The sequence below is a fragment of the Sorex fumeus genome, unplaced genomic scaffold, assembly GCF_029834395.1.
Source record: "Sorex fumeus unplaced genomic scaffold, SorFum_2.1 ptg000125l, whole genome shotgun sequence".
Lineage (NCBI taxonomy): Eukaryota > Metazoa > Chordata > Mammalia > Eulipotyphla > Soricidae > Sorex > Sorex fumeus.
Genome location: NW_026606182.1, coordinates 552,501 through 570,469, shown reverse-complemented (window position 1 = coordinate 570,469; position 17,969 = coordinate 552,501). Strand labels below are relative to the sequence as shown.

Sequence of the window (17,969 nt, the reverse complement as noted above, 5' to 3'; positions counted from 1 at the left end):
CTGTGCTCAGGGATCACTCCTGGGAGCTGGGAGGGGTGGGGGTGGGGTAACCGTTTGGGATGTGGGAGATGGAACCTAGGTCAGCTGCGTGCAAGACAAGCGCCCCTACCCGCTGTACTGTCACTCGAGCCCCCGACACCAGCAATTATGAATGATGACTCCAAGTGGAAAGAGGCAGAATCCACACAGACTTCCTGACGCAGGAAGCAGGGATGTCTGTAGTAAGCCTTGAGGGATGAATTAGCCAGATAGAAGATTCCGTGGAACAGAAAGGAACAGGAACTCGGTGTTGCTGGGTAACCGACTCTACAGCACAGGATGGGAATAGGGCAGAAACAAGTGGTGAATGCAGAGGGGAGCAGTAACTCTAGACAGGCTTGGTGAAACAGATGATGCATTAGGTGCCTGCTTGAGGTTAGGATGCCTACCCCCAACCCCCCTGCAAAGACTTGGGGACTAGGGTTGGAGCTATAGAGTGCTTACCTCGCATGCAACCAACCTGGGTTCGATCCCTGGTATCCCCTATGGTTCCCCAAGTGCATCGCCAAAGAGTCATTCCTGAGTACAGAGCCAGGGTGGTCCCTGAGCACCGCTGGGTGTGGCCAAAATCCCCAAATCATGTAATAGTACTAGTAGTAGTTGAGGATTAAAATCAGGGAAGTGGCATGATGGTATGATCATATTAGTGGTCAGTGTGGGAGCCGTGAGAAATCCGGGACGAGTGACCAGCCAGGAAGCAGAGAGACCTGGGGCAGACTAGATAAATAAGGAGGTCGGAGTAAGTTCGTGGTAACAGGGATAAGAAAGGGCTCATGTCAGAGAAATCAAGAGGGCTTGTTTCCGGTTCGGTGTGCTTGTGGATGAGGAGGAATCCTAGAAGGACCACAGACTTTCCATCAGATTTGGGTTCGAATCTGGGCTCTTCAGCGTGAGGGTTGGGGTGAGTTTAGGCCAAATACTTGGAACTAACCTTGTCTTAGTTCCCATCCCCTTACCCACCCCGCACCCCAAAATACCCCCACCCACTTAGATTCAAATAGATCATTGTCCAGAGGGTTGGGGGCGTTAGCTAATAATGATTAATATATGTAATTGCCTGATCAGATACCACCACCCAGTAAGTTCTTGGAAAGGGTAGGTGTTTGGGTGCCACAGATGGCTCAGTGTGTGGAGCTGATGCTTGTATAGATGACGCCCGGGTGTGACCCCTGGGACTGCATGGCTCCCAGAGCTCTCGGGGGAGCGGGCCCATCTGCTAAGCCCAGGGTTGCCCCTGAGCACTGCTGTGGAAGCCCAAAACCTTAAAATAATAATAATAACAATAATAATATAGTTTTTTTTTAAATCCAATCATTCACCAGGAAACATGGTAGAATGAGCCAGTCGTCCACATTTATCACATGCAGGGCTTTGGCAAGGTAGCGCCATAACCCATGGTACTCTGAGCTTACCTGGGCTTGATGCTCGGGGGTCACTCCCAGCGGTGCTTCAGGAGACTGCACAAAGCGTTTATGCCGGCCCTGTGAGTTCTCGCCCCAGTCCCTAGCAGGGATTTTCATTCCCTTCATTCTTGACCGTTTTTCCCTCCCCCATGCCTACAAGCTAGACCTGGTACAAAATGGGCAGCAAACTATTGTGACAGGAAACTAATGGACTTTTGTGAACTTCATTCAAGTCTTGAGCGATAGCACAGTGGGTAGCGCGTTTGCCTTACACGCAAGCCGACTTGGGTTCAATTCCCAGCATCCCATAGGGTCCCCCGAGCACCGCCAGGTGTAATTCCTGAGTACAGATGTGCATCACCAGGTGTGACTCAAAAAAAGAATCTGGTGAATACGATGGGGCTTCTCTCACAGAAATTCACTGAAGGAAACAAATTTCCACTGGCGTGCCTCAGTGAGGGACTGTGTGCCTTGGCTGAGAACCCTCATCGGGGCCCGAAAGAGATGGAACAGGAGCCAAGGGGCTTGCCTTCCACGCATCAGGCCAACGCCAAATCACAACCCCTGAATTCCCCAAAATCACATCCTCTGAGCGCCACCAGGATTGGCCCCAGAGCACAGAGTGGGAAAGTCACCACTGACTACAAAGCTAGGAATGATCGTGTGCAACTTGGTGAGCTAGACCATCTAGCCCCCCACCCCCACCCCCCAGAAGAACTTCTGGCCGGCCCTGAAGAGAGCTCTGAGAATAGTAGCTCACATAATGCTGACACTAGAGGGAGAGGAAGGAGGAAGAGTGAGGTGGGGGGGGGGGGGGGAGGGGAAGTGGGTAGGGAAGAGGAAGGAAGGCGATCCTTGCCAAGAGCGAGTTTCCAAAGGGAGCAGGTGCTGGAGCCCCCGAAAGCCAAGGAAGATAGGAAAGGCCTTGGAGTTGGGCTCTCCGAGGTCTTCCGTGGATTCTGTAAGAAGCATTTCAGCGAGCGGGATGGAGGGAAGGAAGTTGGATTTCTGGGGATTACATGAAACACAGAAGCTGAGACAACTCCGGTCCTTTGGAGTTTCCGTGGCAACTGCTTTCTGCACACCTACTGTGTACGAGCCGGTCGGGGGCTGAGCCAAGGAGGCAGCCTTGGTCTCCGGCCTCCTTGGTCTCCGTCCTTGCAGACATTCTCATCATGTCTCTCTCCACTTGCCCCGACGACCTCTCAGACCCCGGGAAAGGTCCTGATGAGTTTCCCCTTGGTCCGGTAGCAGACACCTTCGGCCACTGGAAGATTCCATTTGTTTTGCTTGGTCAGACCCAGGCTGAGCAGTTGCCCTTCCCTTGGGCACCAGAGAAGCAAATCGCCCTCTCTAATGCCAGCTCAAAGAATTCAGGGCACACGTTAGAATATCCTTATGGGGTTTTCTTGCTGCTCACTATTATCCTATCATCTTGTGAGTATGAAAATTACTCTGACATTTATTTTAACTTTCAGCTCCTAGTCTCTCTTGAGACGGAGCGTCTACGTACGCCCATTTGTGTACAGTATGAAGTACTGCTCCTAAATGTGAATGAGACGTGGTCACCCTTAGTCCTAAACTTTCTACATGTATGTGGGGAACCCTCACTACGCTTTTCATTGTAAGCAAGCAAACTCTTCTCCTTTTTTTTTTTTAATTTTCTTTTTGGGTCACACCCAGAGATGCACAGGGGTTACTCCTGGCTCTGCACTCAGGAATTATTCCTGGTAGTGCTCCCATATGGGATGCCGGGGATCGAACCTGGGTGGGCTGCGTGTAAGGCAAACGCCCGACCCGCTGTGCTCTCGCTCCAGCCCCAAGCAAACTCTTCTTGAGCTTTGTCTTTGCCTGTGTATGGAGGCCACAGTCACTGACCAGCTTTCTGCACATTTCAGGGGTGCCTGTGTGGCTGGCGGGAGGGGGGCACCCTAGGGCTCCGGGATTTTTGTCCATAGCACTGTGGACAGGTTGATTCTGAAAAGGGTTTGCAAGTGATTCTTAGACTGATTTTTTACATTTGAACTTAGAACTTTCCCCCACAGATACAATTTTCCCCCATAAAAGTACACTAGGTTGTTCTTACTGCCAGTAATAACTATATCTCATTTCTACTTAGTTTTTAAATAACTTTGACTTGAGTTTTATTAACTATTGACTTTTTATTTGCAAAATTAGAGAACCCAGTAAACTTTCTCTTCCAGATCATTTCTTAGAGAAGGGTTTCTCTGTTCCTTTTCTCATGTGGGGTTTTTTGGTGGGGAGGGGGGGTTGTTTTGTTTTGTTTTCTCTGATGGTCAGAGATCCTGTTCCCGCTATACTATTGCTTTAGGTATTGGCGGTTATTCCAAGCATACACCGATACCTGTCCAAGTACCTGGATCACCTATCAGAGGTTCTCAGTAGCTAGGATTGTGCACATCCTTCAGGCTCTGCTGTTTGGTGGTTCCTGTGTTCTTTCCAGAATTTTTGAAATGATTACTAATTGGAGTGGAGCGCAATGATGTTGTATTGTCAGCGTGCCAGCCAACATTATTATACAATACGTTTTAAAAGGCCTACTTAAACATTTTGCCAAGCACTCATCAGAGACAACAACAACAACAAAATAACCTGTGTTCTCATGTGATTTATGACTTTCGAAAATTTCTTTGTGTGTATTTTTCAGCTAGGAGGCTTAATTCTGAAGTTAATATCTTTGCCTTTGGGTCATTTACTAGAATGATAGCATAATACATATAGCTCAAATCTATCATGCACTCTACAATGGAATCTTATTAGGATGCTAAAAAACTAGAGAATATGAGACAAATGATAAGCGTAATTACAGCAAACATTCACATCGGTTTTATTTGAAATTTTGTTAATAGCAAGTAGAGACAAAGCAAGGCGATAATGGAATTTATATGCAAATGTTAAGAGCTTTCCAAGGTCACTTGCAGAGGGCGGATAAAGGGGTTTACATGAGGACTTCTGGGCAGGCCTGCATCTCTGATACGCTTGTTGTTAGGTTTTTAATAGGAGAACTTGAAAGAAACTCTTTCCAGTAAAATATCAGCCCAGCCTTCTCTATCGATAGCATTCCGTATTACCAATTGCTGTTGTACTCTAATGCCGTTGATGCCCCATGTGAAGAGCATTTGTTTATCATTGGAGACTGTAATAGAGGCTGGACCACAGGAAAGAGAGATTCTCATCAGAACTTCTTGTTTGCACCTGTATATATATACATATATATACCTTAATTTTTTTTCAAAGCATTCGTGCTTGTAGACACCTATTCAGAACCCCCAGCTTTTTACAGTAGAAAAAATATATATATATAAGCTCCTCTTCCTCTCATTTAGAGGAAGTGGCCCGATTTTAGATGACGCCGGTCCCTGTCTGTTCCCATGCCTTGAAAATCCCCCCAGTTCCGCCAGTCATTCAGGCAGCTGCTTCGAACTGCACCTCGGTGAAAACGGCTTTTGGAACACAGTGTGGGGTTGGTTTCTTAGCCTCAGATATTCTTCCCGGGATGGGATCTTTTACATTTGTTATGAACCATGGTAACCATGGTGAGCGGATGGGGATGGGGATGGGGATGGGGATGGAGATGGAGGTGGGGATGGGGATGGAGGTGGGGTGGAGGTGGGGCATTGGGGTGGCAGAGGATATGGGCCGACTCTCCTAAAAAAAAAAATCAGCCCGCACACGGCGGCAGCCCCTCCCTCCCCACGCCTCCCCTCCGCCCTTCCCCGGCCCTCCCCCCCCTCCCCGCCCCCCCCCCCCCGGCAGGCGCGCACCCGCCCGCGCGCGTGCGCAGAGCGCGCCCCGGGCCGGCCGCCTCCCCGGCGGGGCCGGGGCTGTCAGCCGGGCGGGCGCGCGGAGGGGCGGGGCGAGGGGCGGGGCTCCCGTGATTAATTACCTTCGGCATCCAGGGGCGGGGCCGGGCCGGGCCGGGCCATCTGCCGGGCGAGCGCCGGAGGGGAGAGAGCGGCCGCGGGGCGAGGGAGGAGGAGGAGGAGGAGAGAGGAAGCGGGAGAGGAAGACCCCCGGGACGCCGCGCGGGCCGGGCCGGGCCGGGTCGGGCCGGGTCGGGACGGGACACGGGCCAGGACGGAGGGCGGCGGCCGAGAGCGGAGGGAGGTCGCGGCCCGGGCCCTGACGTCGGCGGCGGCGGCGGCGGCGTGGGGGGGAGGGGCGGGGGGCGGCTCGCGGAGGTGTGCCCCGGCACGCCCGCCTCCAGGGGTCCAGCGCCCGCTCCGCCGCGCGGTTTATGGAGAAAAAGAACATGGTCACTCAGGTAAGGCCCGGGGGACGAGGTGGGTGGGTGGGGGGGGGGGGGCTGCTGGGCTCGCTTCCGAGCGCCCCTGGGAAGAGGCGGGGGTCGGGGGTGCGGAGCCGAGATGGTGATGATGATGATGATATCATCATCATGAGCATCATCATCATCATCATCATTGTCACTGTTTGCATTAGAAATAAAGGCCAGAATTCTAGTTTGCTTTTGGAAAGTGTCGGTGTGCATCGGGGTGTGTGTGTGTGTGTCTCTGTGTGTGCGCGCGCGCGCGCGCTCCTGCCTCCTGGTCCCCCCCACCCCATCCCAGTCCCCCACCCCCCGCCCCCGAGCAAGACCCCCGTTTCCTGCAGCCCGTGCAGCTGGAGCTCTCGGGGAAGACCCTGTGGGGATTGCTCTACCTTCTTTGTCTCGGTGCAGAGGAAGGGGGGAGAGTCGGGGCGGACGGAGAGGGAGGCTGGCGGAGACGGGGGGCTTTCTCGGGGACTGGCGCACCCACACACAACCCCCCCCCCAAAAAAAGGGGGCTTCCCTTTTAAAGAATCGCAGAAGAATTTCTGTAATAGGGAAATCTGATTCCCGGCTCGCCGCCCCCCACCCCACCCCCAGCCCCTTGCGATTGGCTCCGCCGCCGCCGCCGGAGGAAGGAGCCGTTTCGCTGGCCCTGCGCTCGCTCTCGCTCTCGCTCTCGGGAGGGCTTATTAGAAGAAAAGAAAGAAAGAAAGGGGAAAAAAATGAAGGCTCGGAAAATATGTTTCATTTTCGTGGCTTTGTTGCTGGCCGCCGGGGTGGGCGGGGGTGGGGGGGTTGCCCCGAGGAGGCTGGTGCGGCGCCCAGGTGCGGCTGGGCGAGAGCCCCCCGCCCCTCCCCGACACGGGGACCGTCCGGAACGTGTGATGAATGTAGAGATGACAGGCACGGGGGCCGGGAAAAGGCATTTGAAGGAGAGGGAGTAGGAAATGGGAGATAGGGCCTCCCCCCCCTTCTCCCTCCTCCTCTCTCCTCCTCTCTCCCTCTCTCTCATTCCAAACACCCCCCCCCCCCCTCCTCTTCTCCTTCTGCCAGGCGGTATCTCATCTGCATTTTAGCAAGTCATTCCTGACAAATGGAAAGGTGACTGCTCCTCCTCGCCTCCCCAGGCTCTGTCATTTTTCTCCCTGGCACCCTTGGCCCGTGCCTCTGCGCCCCCCACCCTCCTTTTCTCCGTCTGTCGGCCAGGAGGGCCAGGGGTGCGGGTGATGGGGGTTATCAGAGCCAGAGCCTTTGCCCCCTAGAGGAAAGGTCTTCAGATTGGGGGCCTATGTCACTTCAGCCGCCGCCGGTCCGGGGCTTTGTAGGGAGACCTCGTCCCTGGACAGTGCTTGCCTTTTATGGAGCTTGCTCCTTTTTTATTTATTTATTTATTTTTTATTTATTTATTTTGTATTCTCCACTCCTTTCCTCTCCCTAGTCGCCGCCGGCCGCCGGAGGGCGAGAGAGGCTGCTGCTGGCTGTAGGGATGCTTGCCGGGCTTGGGGAGCTGGATACCCGGTTCCGTTAAATGTTATATAATGCCCGCAGTGCCAGGGAAGGAAGGAGGGGAAGATGGAGAGATTTTCTTTTTTCTCTTCTTTTCTTTTTTTTTCCCCCTTCTTTTCCCCCAAGATGACCGAGAGGAAAAGGAACTTTCAAAGAACGCATCTTTACCAAGTGATCCTCACCAGGTCAGAGTTGGGGGGGTAATCAAGAAACCCCTCCCTCTCTTAGCAAGTTAAGCGCACACACACACACACACACCTTGAAATATTTTCTCTTCCCATTCCTGATTACCAGCCTAATACACTCTTTCGAAATACTGTGTTACCTGTCCGGAAACCCCCCTGGAAGAGAACATCTGCTTGTGGGTTCTCTTTGTTGCACGGGAAAGGGTTCGACTTCACCTTGAGGCCGGGTGGTGCAGTTCTCCTGATTGGTATCAGGGCGTCAGCTGGGGAAGGTTTTGCAACTACTTGATTTTTTGTGGACATGTATTTTTTTTTTCTTTTTAAGTCAACCCAGGAGTTTGCTAATCTAAGACAGTTTGTAACCAGAGATGTTTTGTGGCCTCCGGGAGCTAGCTGGTCCTCCTGGCTTCTGGAGAAGATGGTTAAGCCCAGGGCAGCCCCAGTTGGAGCGCGCGTGCCCGTGCTCCCTGGGTGCTGTGGTGGTGCTCCTAGTTATCAGTTCATTTGTTCTTTCCTGGGGTGTACTGAACGCTGAAGGGAGGAAGTGACTGATGGGTGCTCATCCCGAATTGACACAGCTGCGAAGCATAGGATATTCAGTTTATGAGTTTGCAGTCACTGTCCTCCCGTTGTTCATCGATTTGCTCGAGCAGGCCCAGTAACGTCTCCATCATGAGACTTCTTGTTACTATGTTTGGCATATATTGAATACATCACGGGTAGCTTGCCAGGCTTTGCCGCGCGGGCAAGATACTCTCGGTAGCTTGCTGGGCTCTCCGAGAGGGGCGGAGGAATCGAACCCGGCTCGGCCAGGCTGGCTGCATGCAAGGCAAACGCCCTACCGCTGGGCTGTATTTCCGCATATTTGTGGAGGTAACCGGTATGTGTATTTCTATGTGAATGTGACATAAAATGTGAGTCATCTAGAAAAGAAAAAAAAAAGGAAATAACCAGGTGATACGAATTTGTTCTAGGGTTTTATTGTTCTTGTTTGGCTTGGTTTGGGGTTTTTTTGGTTTTTGTTTTTGTTTTTGTTTTTGTTTTGAACCATGCATCCAATACCAGTATTTGATAATGATTTGTTCCTGAATATGAAATGCCTCCAGGGTTTGGTTATCAAAGTTAGATGGTTTGCTGTGAGACTTGATGTCTTCACAAGTACCGTGGGAAAGGCAAATAGACATGTTTTCGCCGTTTTGTCACCCAGGTTTTCTGCATCTTGGACCTTAGTATTTCTGCATCCTTTCCTTTCCTTTCCGTCATTCGCTTCCAGGAGGAAGGCTGAAGGCTTGTCCGTGAATGACATTTCCATCCGGTATTAGCTCCATGTCTGTTAGTGTAGAGATGTGGGCACTTGATTCATTCTTACACAAGCCTTTGTTTTGTATGGCCTATTTTTGTGGTGACTAGTAAACTTCTCTGTCCTTGACAATAAAGTGTGAGAGCTTTGCTTTTAAAGAAAAAAAAAAAAGAGGAGGAGAGGGACTGGGCAGTAGCTCAGAGGGCTGGAGCACATGTTTTAGGACTGGACTCATGGCACCATCGCCCTTAGAATCAGTGAAACAAGCAAATGGCAACTTAATCACCGATTTCTAATACAGTGGACAGACGTGATCAGATGGCTTTGTAAAATAACTTTTGCTTTTCCCTGCACTTGGATGTGTTGTGGGAGTATTTCACTGAGTCACTCACTTCTGGACATGTGAACCAAATGGTTGCATCTCCTCACATCTGTCGAGATAACAGTGTGCCCAGTACAAGGGAGGAAAAGAGGGGAAACACTATTCTCATCATTGGAGTGACAGCAGAAAAAATGGAATCGCAAATGACTTCCATTCTGATTAGTTGGGAAAAGAAAAATGTCCGAACTCATCCCCCGTTATGCTAGCTGTTGTTGAAAAGAGGCGCACTAGCCCAGAAGAAAAGATTTCACTGCATGAGAAGGAGAAATTTCACTGCATGAGAAGGAAAGATTTCACTGCATGCATGGATGCGAAGGCGGAAAAAAAAATTTTTTTTTTTTTTTTGCTCTCTGCTATCATGCAAAGACTGCCCGTTTCTGCGGAGCACAAAGCCCTCCCTTTCTTGGAGAGCTCAGTGCTTTGCTGGCATTTTCTGCAAAATCTGTTTTCCATCAGGACGCAGAGGAGGGAAGGTGTTAAGAATAGGGGAGTTCGGGAAGGAGGCTGCTGTTCCTTTAAATAGAGCCATGCGCCCATGTGGCAGCAGGCCGCTGGAGTGTATTCTTTTGTAATGAATCACCGGTTCCATTGTCTGCTATCTCCCTCTTTGTAGCTGCGAGGCTGAAGTCTTTCACCTGAGCTGCTGCCAGCTCGGTCTCCAGTTCCCGGGTGGCTGGGGGGGGGGGGGGGGGGTTATGCTTTAATTAAAGACAGATAAGAGAGCAGGTATGTTTTGCTTTGTTTCGCCATCTCTTTTCTGTTTGGGGTTTGGGGTTGGCCTTTTTTTTTTTTAATTTCTGAGTCAGAGTAGGGAATCTCGCCCGTGCTCTGGTAGGCGTGCCCCATTTTCGAGAGAGCGTCCTGCACCGTGTGGGCTCCATTTTGTGGCATGGCTTTCAAGTGATTCCCGTCGTCGGTGGCCTTCCAGTCGCACCCAGCCCTCGCCCCAGCCTTCGTCCACAGCGCCTCAGCCCACACTGTTTGCCTTGGCACCTTCTCCACTCTCTCCGGGGCCGCGCCGGACTCTGGGAAGTTGGGGACTAGGCGGAGTTTGCGGCTTGGAGTCGAATTTATGTTCCTTTACAATGACCCCCGCCCCCGCCCCAGGCCTCCCTTTTTCCAGAGTTTTGGTTTCTTTCTGCATTTTCCTCCCCTGTTCCCTGTTGTATCTTCCATCCTGACCATTTGCATGCCAAGGCCAAGAGGAGCTCTTGGAATATTCGGGTCTTTCTCAAAATGACTGAACTGTCCTGAGACGATATCCTGCATCCCATAAGTGTGTTTAAACTTGGCCAATTTGGACTCGTCGGTTTTTCTTAGTACTTACCCTTCTTTCTCCCCTCCATCCCCCCCCCCCACACACACACACACTTTTTTTTTTCTTCCCTTAGTCTCTTCCTCTTATTTCCCTCCCGCCACTGGTCCTTGCCTTGCCCCTCCAGTTTCTTGTTCTTCCTGAAAACTCCCAAACTCGCCTCTAGTGCAGCAGGCCCTGAGGCACCAATTTCCTTTCTCTCTTGACTTTCCCTTCATGGAGTATTCACAACGTTAATTTCATGCCATGCCAAACCTTGGGCTGTTTTTGGGCATCTGTGTTTGTTAGGCAGGGTCAGTAGGCCCCAGTTAGTGGAGGCCCAGCCCTTCTGTGCCCACCACCTCCTCCTGGGACACAGTTCCTGTCGTCCAGAGTCCGGCATCCTTGGTCTCCCCAGCACTCTCTTCCGACTCCTGCTCTCGCTCTCTCTCTCGCTCTCTCTCTCCCTCTCTCTCCCTGTGCCTCCCTGTCTCCCTCTGTCCCTCTCCTTTCTTTTGCAAAACCATGGTCAGATCTTTCTTAAGCCCTCTGCCCCTCTGCCTCAGTTCCTTTAGAGTCACAAAGTTGAGATCCTTTGGAATCAACCCATCCAGGAGAGAGGTGTTTGCCTGGTGAATCACTCGGAATGCAAATCTGACTTGTTTTGTCTTTCCCTGTGGTGCTGGAGGCCTTCCACTTCTGTTCCTCTGACCCAGAATAAAACACAGTGTCCCTCCCGCGTGGCTGTCACTCTGGCCTTAGCTCCCTCGCTCTTCCCGTTTGCTCCAGGGACTCTGGTTTCTGCCGTTCCCTTAACGCGCTGTGTGGCCCCCTGCTCAGGGCCATCCCTTCTCTTTTTCTCTCACACAGAGTGCTCCTGCCCCAGGTAGACACGTGACCTCTCAAAGGAGAGTCGCTCCTCAGGCTACCTATCTCGTCTTGTCTTACATTCCCTAGCCCTACAAGCTTTTTTTTTTTTTTTTGGTTTGTTTTCTTGCTGTCACTGGTTTAGCGTTAATCACTGTTAGCTTTATTTGCTTATTATTTGTGCCTTCTTACCCCTCCAAAGAATAGAAGTTCTGCCGGGTCAAGGGCCTGGTCAGAAGTCTGTCATTCTTCCAGGAGGAAACAGCGGCTCTGGGGGCCCACTTGTAATAAGAGTTCATTTGGAGAAGTCGTACCAAAGGGCAGTGTGCTGCCTCGCCCCGGCGGTGGTAGCCGCGACCCTAGTTCGAATCCCGAACACCGCGTTCAAATCCCCTGAGCACTGCCAGGGACATCAGCCCCTCTCAACAAGCTTGTGTTGATCTCCGTAGTACAAAAGGGAAAATTGAGACCTGGGTAGGCCCAGGTTTATGCAGCTGCTGAGCGGTACGGTGGGCGGTGTGGGGGGGGTGGCGGGGGACCACACCCCAAGAACCGACTCGAGCATCCAGCCTCTTAATGACGGTGCTCTCCTGCACCTCGCTGCTATTGTTCAGTAAATGTGCAGTTGTGTGAATGAATTGATTGAGACTCTGACTCACTTCGAGAGATTCTATCTCTCTGCCTTAAGTTCACTTTGATGGAATATTTAGAAGAACAGGGAACTTGCGGCTGAATAAAATGAATTAAGTGTATTACATAACAAACAGAATGCCTGAGCCGCTCTTGCCACCGCCGTGCGTGTGTACGGTCGCGTTTCCCCTCCGCAGCCTTTTCCGAGCGCTATTTCTGTCCATAATGGTAGAAAATCAGTCGTTCGTGTAGCATTGTCAGCATTTATAGCTTCAAAAAATGAGGAGCTGCAGACCTCTAATGGACCGTATTGTTTCTTCTCCTCTTGTGCGGGGAAGCGTTCTGTCAGCTGACTGGTGAGAATCCGTCTTCCAAACATAGATCTGGGTCAGAGCCCTCAAAGGTTACTAACAGGAACATCTTCATTTTCAAAATAGCGTTTGGAAGGTGCTCGGTGGTTCCAACGAGGGGCGTGTTGGAAATCGGCGACGGTGACCGAGGTCACGTACCCCTGAATGTTGAGATTATACCAAAAAAAGAGTGTTGAGAACTAAAATTAGGAACGATGGGTCTTTCTCCGTCCCCAACTAGTGCACTCGCCTTGTGGCTATGACAGCCGGGGTTGGTTTGGTTTGGGGACCCTCCTGGCAGTGCTGGGTGGGAGGTACAGAGCAGTTCTTGGCTCTGTGCTCAGGACTAACCTCTTTCTATGCCAGAGACTAGAACTGGAAGTGGCCGCATGTCTTACCTCCTGTTTCCCCCACTCTACAGCCTGAATTTGGTCCCCAGTTGTGAGATGTTACTGGTGCCCGCTTGAGCAAATCGATGAACAATGGGAGGACAGTGCTACAGTGTGCTTTTTTGGGTCACACCGAGCAATGATCAGGAGTTACTCCTGGCTCTACACTCAGGAATTACCCCTGGCGGTGCTACAGCACTACCGCACAGATGCAAAAACTTAAGAGCAAACACTAAAATAAAGGTTTTCTGGTTCTATTGAGTGTAGAAGTAAAACCCAACAAAGAATAAGGTCTTGAAAGAAATTCTGATTTAATAATGTTATCATAAATTCAGATATCATGGAAATAGATTAGTTTTTGACTGTTTTCTTGATCTCTCATTCCTCTGGCATTTTGTTTTTTCCCAGTGGGCTGTTTATTTCAGGGGCTGGAGCGATAGCACAGCAGGTAGGGCGTTTGCCTTGCATGCAGCCAACGTGTCCGGACCCAAGTTCGATTCCTCCGCCCCGCACGGCAAAGCCTGGCAAGCTACCCGTGACGTATTCGATATGCCAAACACAGTAACAACAAGTCTCACAATGGAGACGTTTACTGGGCCCGCTCGAGCAAATCAATGAACAATGGAAGACAGTTTTACAGACAGTGCAGTGCTATTTTTGGGTAACACCCAGCGATGCACAGGGGTGACTCCTGCCTGGCTCTGCACTTAGGAATTACTCCTGGCAGTGCTCAGGCGACCCTATGGGATGCTGGGAACCAAACCCGGGTCCGCCGCGTGCAAGGCAAACGCCCTACCACTGTGCTATCACTCCACCCTGGGCTGGAGCGATAGCACAGTGGTAGGGTGTTTGCCTTGCAAGCAGCCAGCATGGCCGACCCGAGTTCGATTCCTCCGCCCCTCTCGGAGAGCCCGGCAAGCTACCGAGAGTATCTCGCCCGCACAGCAGAGCCTGGCAAGCTCCCCGTGATGTATCTGATATGCCAAACAGAGTAACAACAAAGTCTCCAAGGGAGGCGTTACTGGGCCCGCTCGAGCAAATCGATGAACAACGGGAGGACAGTGACAGTATGTTGTACAAAAACAGGCAATGGACTGGCTTTGGCCCACAAACAGAGTTTGCCTACCTCAGGTGTGAAAGGCTCAGGGCATCTCTGCCTTTTTGGAGTAGGAGACATTTCCGGAGTCTCTTGATGGCAGACAGGAATACCATCCTCACACTTTGACAGGGTCACCGTGACATCCTTCAGAGTACAACTCCTTCTTGCGCTCTCATTCCCCCCAGCAGAGAGAAATATGAGGACTTCCCTCCATCCCTCATTTTCTTTCTCCCTCTCCCCCATACCTAAATCTGTACCACTGTGTCACTGTCATCCGGTTGTTCGTCAGATTACTCGAGCGGGCGCCAGTAACGTCTCTATCCCTCCCAGCCCTGAGATTTTAGCAGCCACTTCTTACTCATCTTTTCCCAACGATTGGAGGCTCTTTCAGGGTCATGGGAATGAGACCTGTTGTTGTTACTGTGTTTGGCATATCGAATATGCCACAGGGAGCTTGCCGGGTTCTCCGAGAGGCATAATAATTTGTTGCCTACTGTTTGAACCCCATCAAATATGGTGTAGTAATTGTGGAAAATGGGTAGGAAGTGGGCTGGAGCAATAGTACAGCGGGTAGGGCGTTTGCCTTGCACGTGGCCGACCAGGGTTCGATTCCCAGCATCCCATATGGTCCCCTGAGCACCACCAGGAGTAATTCCAGAATGCAGAGCCAGGAATAATCCCTGTATTTTGCTGGGTGTGACCCAAAAAGGAAAAAAAAAGGTTAGAAAGTGTCTTATAATGAATCCAGAAAGCGGCCTGGAGCATGGCGGTGGTTGGGTAGTGGAGGTCTGCTGCCGGGGCTGTGTCCCTTGGGGTGGGGAGGGCTGTCACCCGCCCCACAGCCTGGCATGGAGACCCAAATCTGAACCTTTGGCAATTCCCCCAGATATGCCATCTTTAAGAATTTTTTGTTCTTCCACATTTTTTTTCACATAATGAGTTTTTCATGTACTAATACCTCATGCCAGAATACCGTTTTCTCCTGCGTGGTCCAATTCTTGCCTCGGACGCCCGCTTCAACTCTGCTCACTTCGGAAAGCTCGCCGTGTCTCAGAGAACGGTCCCCTCTTCCCTGCTCCTTCTCGGCTCCTGCCCCCACACCCCCCACCCCTCAGCCCCGTCACGCGTGCCATGACTGGGAGTAGCTTGGTCTTCCCCATCACGCTGTGTTTTTTTCCGTCACTGTATGCTCTGTGACCATAGCTTCCGCAATTGAGTATCTGATAAACTTTTCTTGGGCTGTAGTCTAAAATTCAGCTTGTTGATTCTCGGCATTAGAAAATTAGGAAATGCGAAACAAAAGGGTAAATTAAGCCCCTCTCCTAATGCTTTCTGCCAGAGCCGGCCAGGACTTAAGATTTGTCATTTTGGAAACAGGCTTTGTGTGGCCAAAAGAAAGGAAGATGGGGGGCAGTAAAAAGCCATTTGGTGGGCCACCTGCGTCTTCCTCTTGCAAGGCAGGTGCCCTACCCATTAGACTATCTCTCCAGCTCCGTGTGTGTGTGTGTGTGTGTGTGTGTGTGTGTGTGTGTGTTCTCTTTGGACCACACCCAGCAATGCTTAGGGGTTCCTCCTGGCTCTGCACTCGGGAATCACTCCTGGCGGTGCTTGGGGAACCCTATGGGATGCTGGGAATCGAACCCAGGTCAGCCGCATGCAAGGCAAACGCCCTACCAGCTGTGCTATCGCTCCAGCCCCTCTCTCCAGCTCTTCTTCCTCCCCTCCCTTCAGGCCCTGCCTAGCCGAGGGCTGGAGGAAGGCCTCAGAGGTCCTCAGAGGTCTGTGCAGCTTCTTCCTCCACAGTTCTCGCCCCAGTGAAATTTCTCCTCCAGAAACTGTGTTTTTTCTGGCCTCCGTGTCCTCTCTTGGAAGCATGAGAGACACAGGATGCTTAGCCAATGCCACGGCCTTAAAGCCTCCAGTCAGTAAGCAGGTGACGGGTGGGGTGACAGTCACCTGTGTCAGTTCCTGCCTTAAGGGCCTTTGCTGCCTTATATCTCTTGTTCGCTTATCTTAAGTACTGCTATTTCAGCTGTTTTCTCTCTTCAATGTTTTTATTTGGCCTTTTTGTTTGGGGGGGCCACAGCTGGTGATGCTCAGGGGTTACTCCTAGCTGTGTGCACTCAGGAATTGCTCCTGGCGGTGCTCAGAGGACCATTTGGGATGTTGGGGACTGACCTGGGTCTTCCTCTCTTGCAGGGCAAGTGCCCTACCCATTGTACAATCTCTCCAACTCTTGTTTCTTCACTGTTGAGTAGCGTTAATTGTTAATTAACATTGTTAATCCTATCCTTGTTGCTTCATCTTCATCGGAAGTAGAAGTGAGACCCTATTTTTTTTATTTTTAATGGTTTAATGTGTGTGTGTGTGTGTGTGTGTGTGTGTGTGTGTGTGTGTGAAGAGCCACACCCAAGCAGTGCTCAGGGAATCATGCGGTGCCAAGGATCCAACTTTTTTCTTCTTTTTGGGTCACATCCAGCGATACCCGGGGGTTACTTCTGGCTCTGCACTCAGGAATTACTCCTGGTGGTGCTCAGGGGACCCTATGGGATGCTGGGAATCGAACCCGGGCTGACCACGTGCAAGGCAAATGCCCTACCCTCTTTGCTATCGCTCCAGCCCCAAGGAGGATCCAACTTTTAATTTGGGTAGTCAGATTTTGGGGCCACATGAAAGTGCTGAGGACTTCCTCCTGAGTCTAAGCTCTGGGGTCACTCCCGGGGGTGCTCAGGGGTTAATCTTCAGGGTGTTCGGGGGATGGAAATGAGATTGGCTCTGTTCCCCGGGAAGCAACTAACCAACCCCTGCACCAGTTCTCTGGCCTCAAGAACCCATATTTTTCCATGAAAATTATTTTTGAATGTATTCAGCTTTATGTAAAACTGACAAACCAAGTGAATAGTATTTCAAGGAGTATTTATGCATACTGATTAAAATACAAAGTAGAGTATGGGGAATTACATGAATATTATGAACGTTATGCAAGTCCCAAAGAATCAGTTGGGAAGAAAGGATAAGAGGAAATGCCCCGACATGCACTGGAGAGTCAGAGGGACGGTGGCAGGGATGGCACAAGGCTGTCTGAATCTAGAGTCAGATTCTTGAGCATTGAGTAAAATTGGACAGCATGATATTTTTTCCGGGAAAGTCTTAAGATTGATCTAGCCAAAGGTGAACCGAGTTCGTGAAAACGAGCCAGAGTACGTGAACAAGGTCACAGGGAAAATTGGATTTCTATGTTTCTGTATATTGATCGTGAGTTATGGTTTTAAAAAAGGGCAGAGACATGGAGTGTCTGTCCCTGCAGTTCTAGCGGGATATGGAGGGACACACTAGAGTCCTAGAGTCCCTCTCTTTCCTTCAGACAAGGCGGAAGATACAGCAGCTGGGAATGTGGCAAAGGTCCTTGTTCCCAGCCTCCGTGGGCAGTATTTAGATGGCCCCACTGCTGCTCTTCAAATGTTTTTCAGGTTGGGGCTGGAGCAATAGCACAGCGGGTAGGGCATTTGCCTTGCACACAGCCAACCCGGGTTCGATTCCCAGCATCCCATATGGTCCCCCAAGCACTGCCAGGAGTGATTCCTGAGTGCATGAACCAGGAGTAACTCCTGTGCATCGCCGGGTGTGACCCAAAAAAAAAGCAAAAAAAAAAAAAAAAGTTCTTCAGGTTATCTAGACATGTCAGTGGAAGGAAGGCATTAGAGAGCAGACCCCATCACACGGGTTCGAGTGTGGGTGCTGAGAGCTCTTGGACCTGCAGTACCACCCTGGTTGTCTGCCCTTTGACAGCTAAACAACCATGACCAAAAGTTTATCGTAGTCCATATTTTAAAGGTTTTTTTTTTTCTTTTGGACTCAGGTGACATTGTTGAGACACGGGTTAAAATACGTATGTTTTGTTGCACTTAGCCTGAGTTTTATAAAACGTCTTGAGAAAGAACGTGATCTTTGGGGGTCAGCATGATAGTATGGTAGGTATGGCGCTTGCCTTGCCCACTGACTCACTTGAGCATAGGTCCAAGCCCTGGGCACCACCAGGTGTGCCCCCTCCAGCCCCAAAAGAACGTCATCTCCTCCCGGTGTTTGTACGGCGGTGACTCTTCATGAGCGAAAGGACAGGAAGAACTTCAAGGTCATCATTCAGCTGTCAACTCCTAGGTGGGAGTTGCCTTTTGCGGGCACCCTAGACCCAGCAGTACTAGGGGACTGCTCCCGGCTCTGTGCTGAGGACCCC

The 17,969-nt window shown here is 51.0% G+C and overlaps 1 protein-coding gene across 12 annotated transcripts in view; it reads left to right on the top strand.

Moving 5' to 3' along the window:
• Positions 1–17,969, top strand: part of RBFOX2 (RNA binding fox-1 homolog 2) — a 204,899-nt gene that overhangs the window by 116,851 nt on the left and 70,079 nt on the right. The window contains exon 1 of one of the 12 annotated variants that reach the window (XM_056137423.1): positions 5,683–5,727. The exons of the other annotated variants lie outside the window; for them this stretch is intronic. Coding sequence (XP_055993398.1) covers positions 5,701–5,727 — 27 coding nt within the window. The 5' untranslated portion in view covers positions 5,683–5,700. Of the gene's footprint in view, positions 1–5,682; positions 5,728–17,969 lie in introns of those variants that run through there. 12 annotated transcript variants of the gene reach the window in all.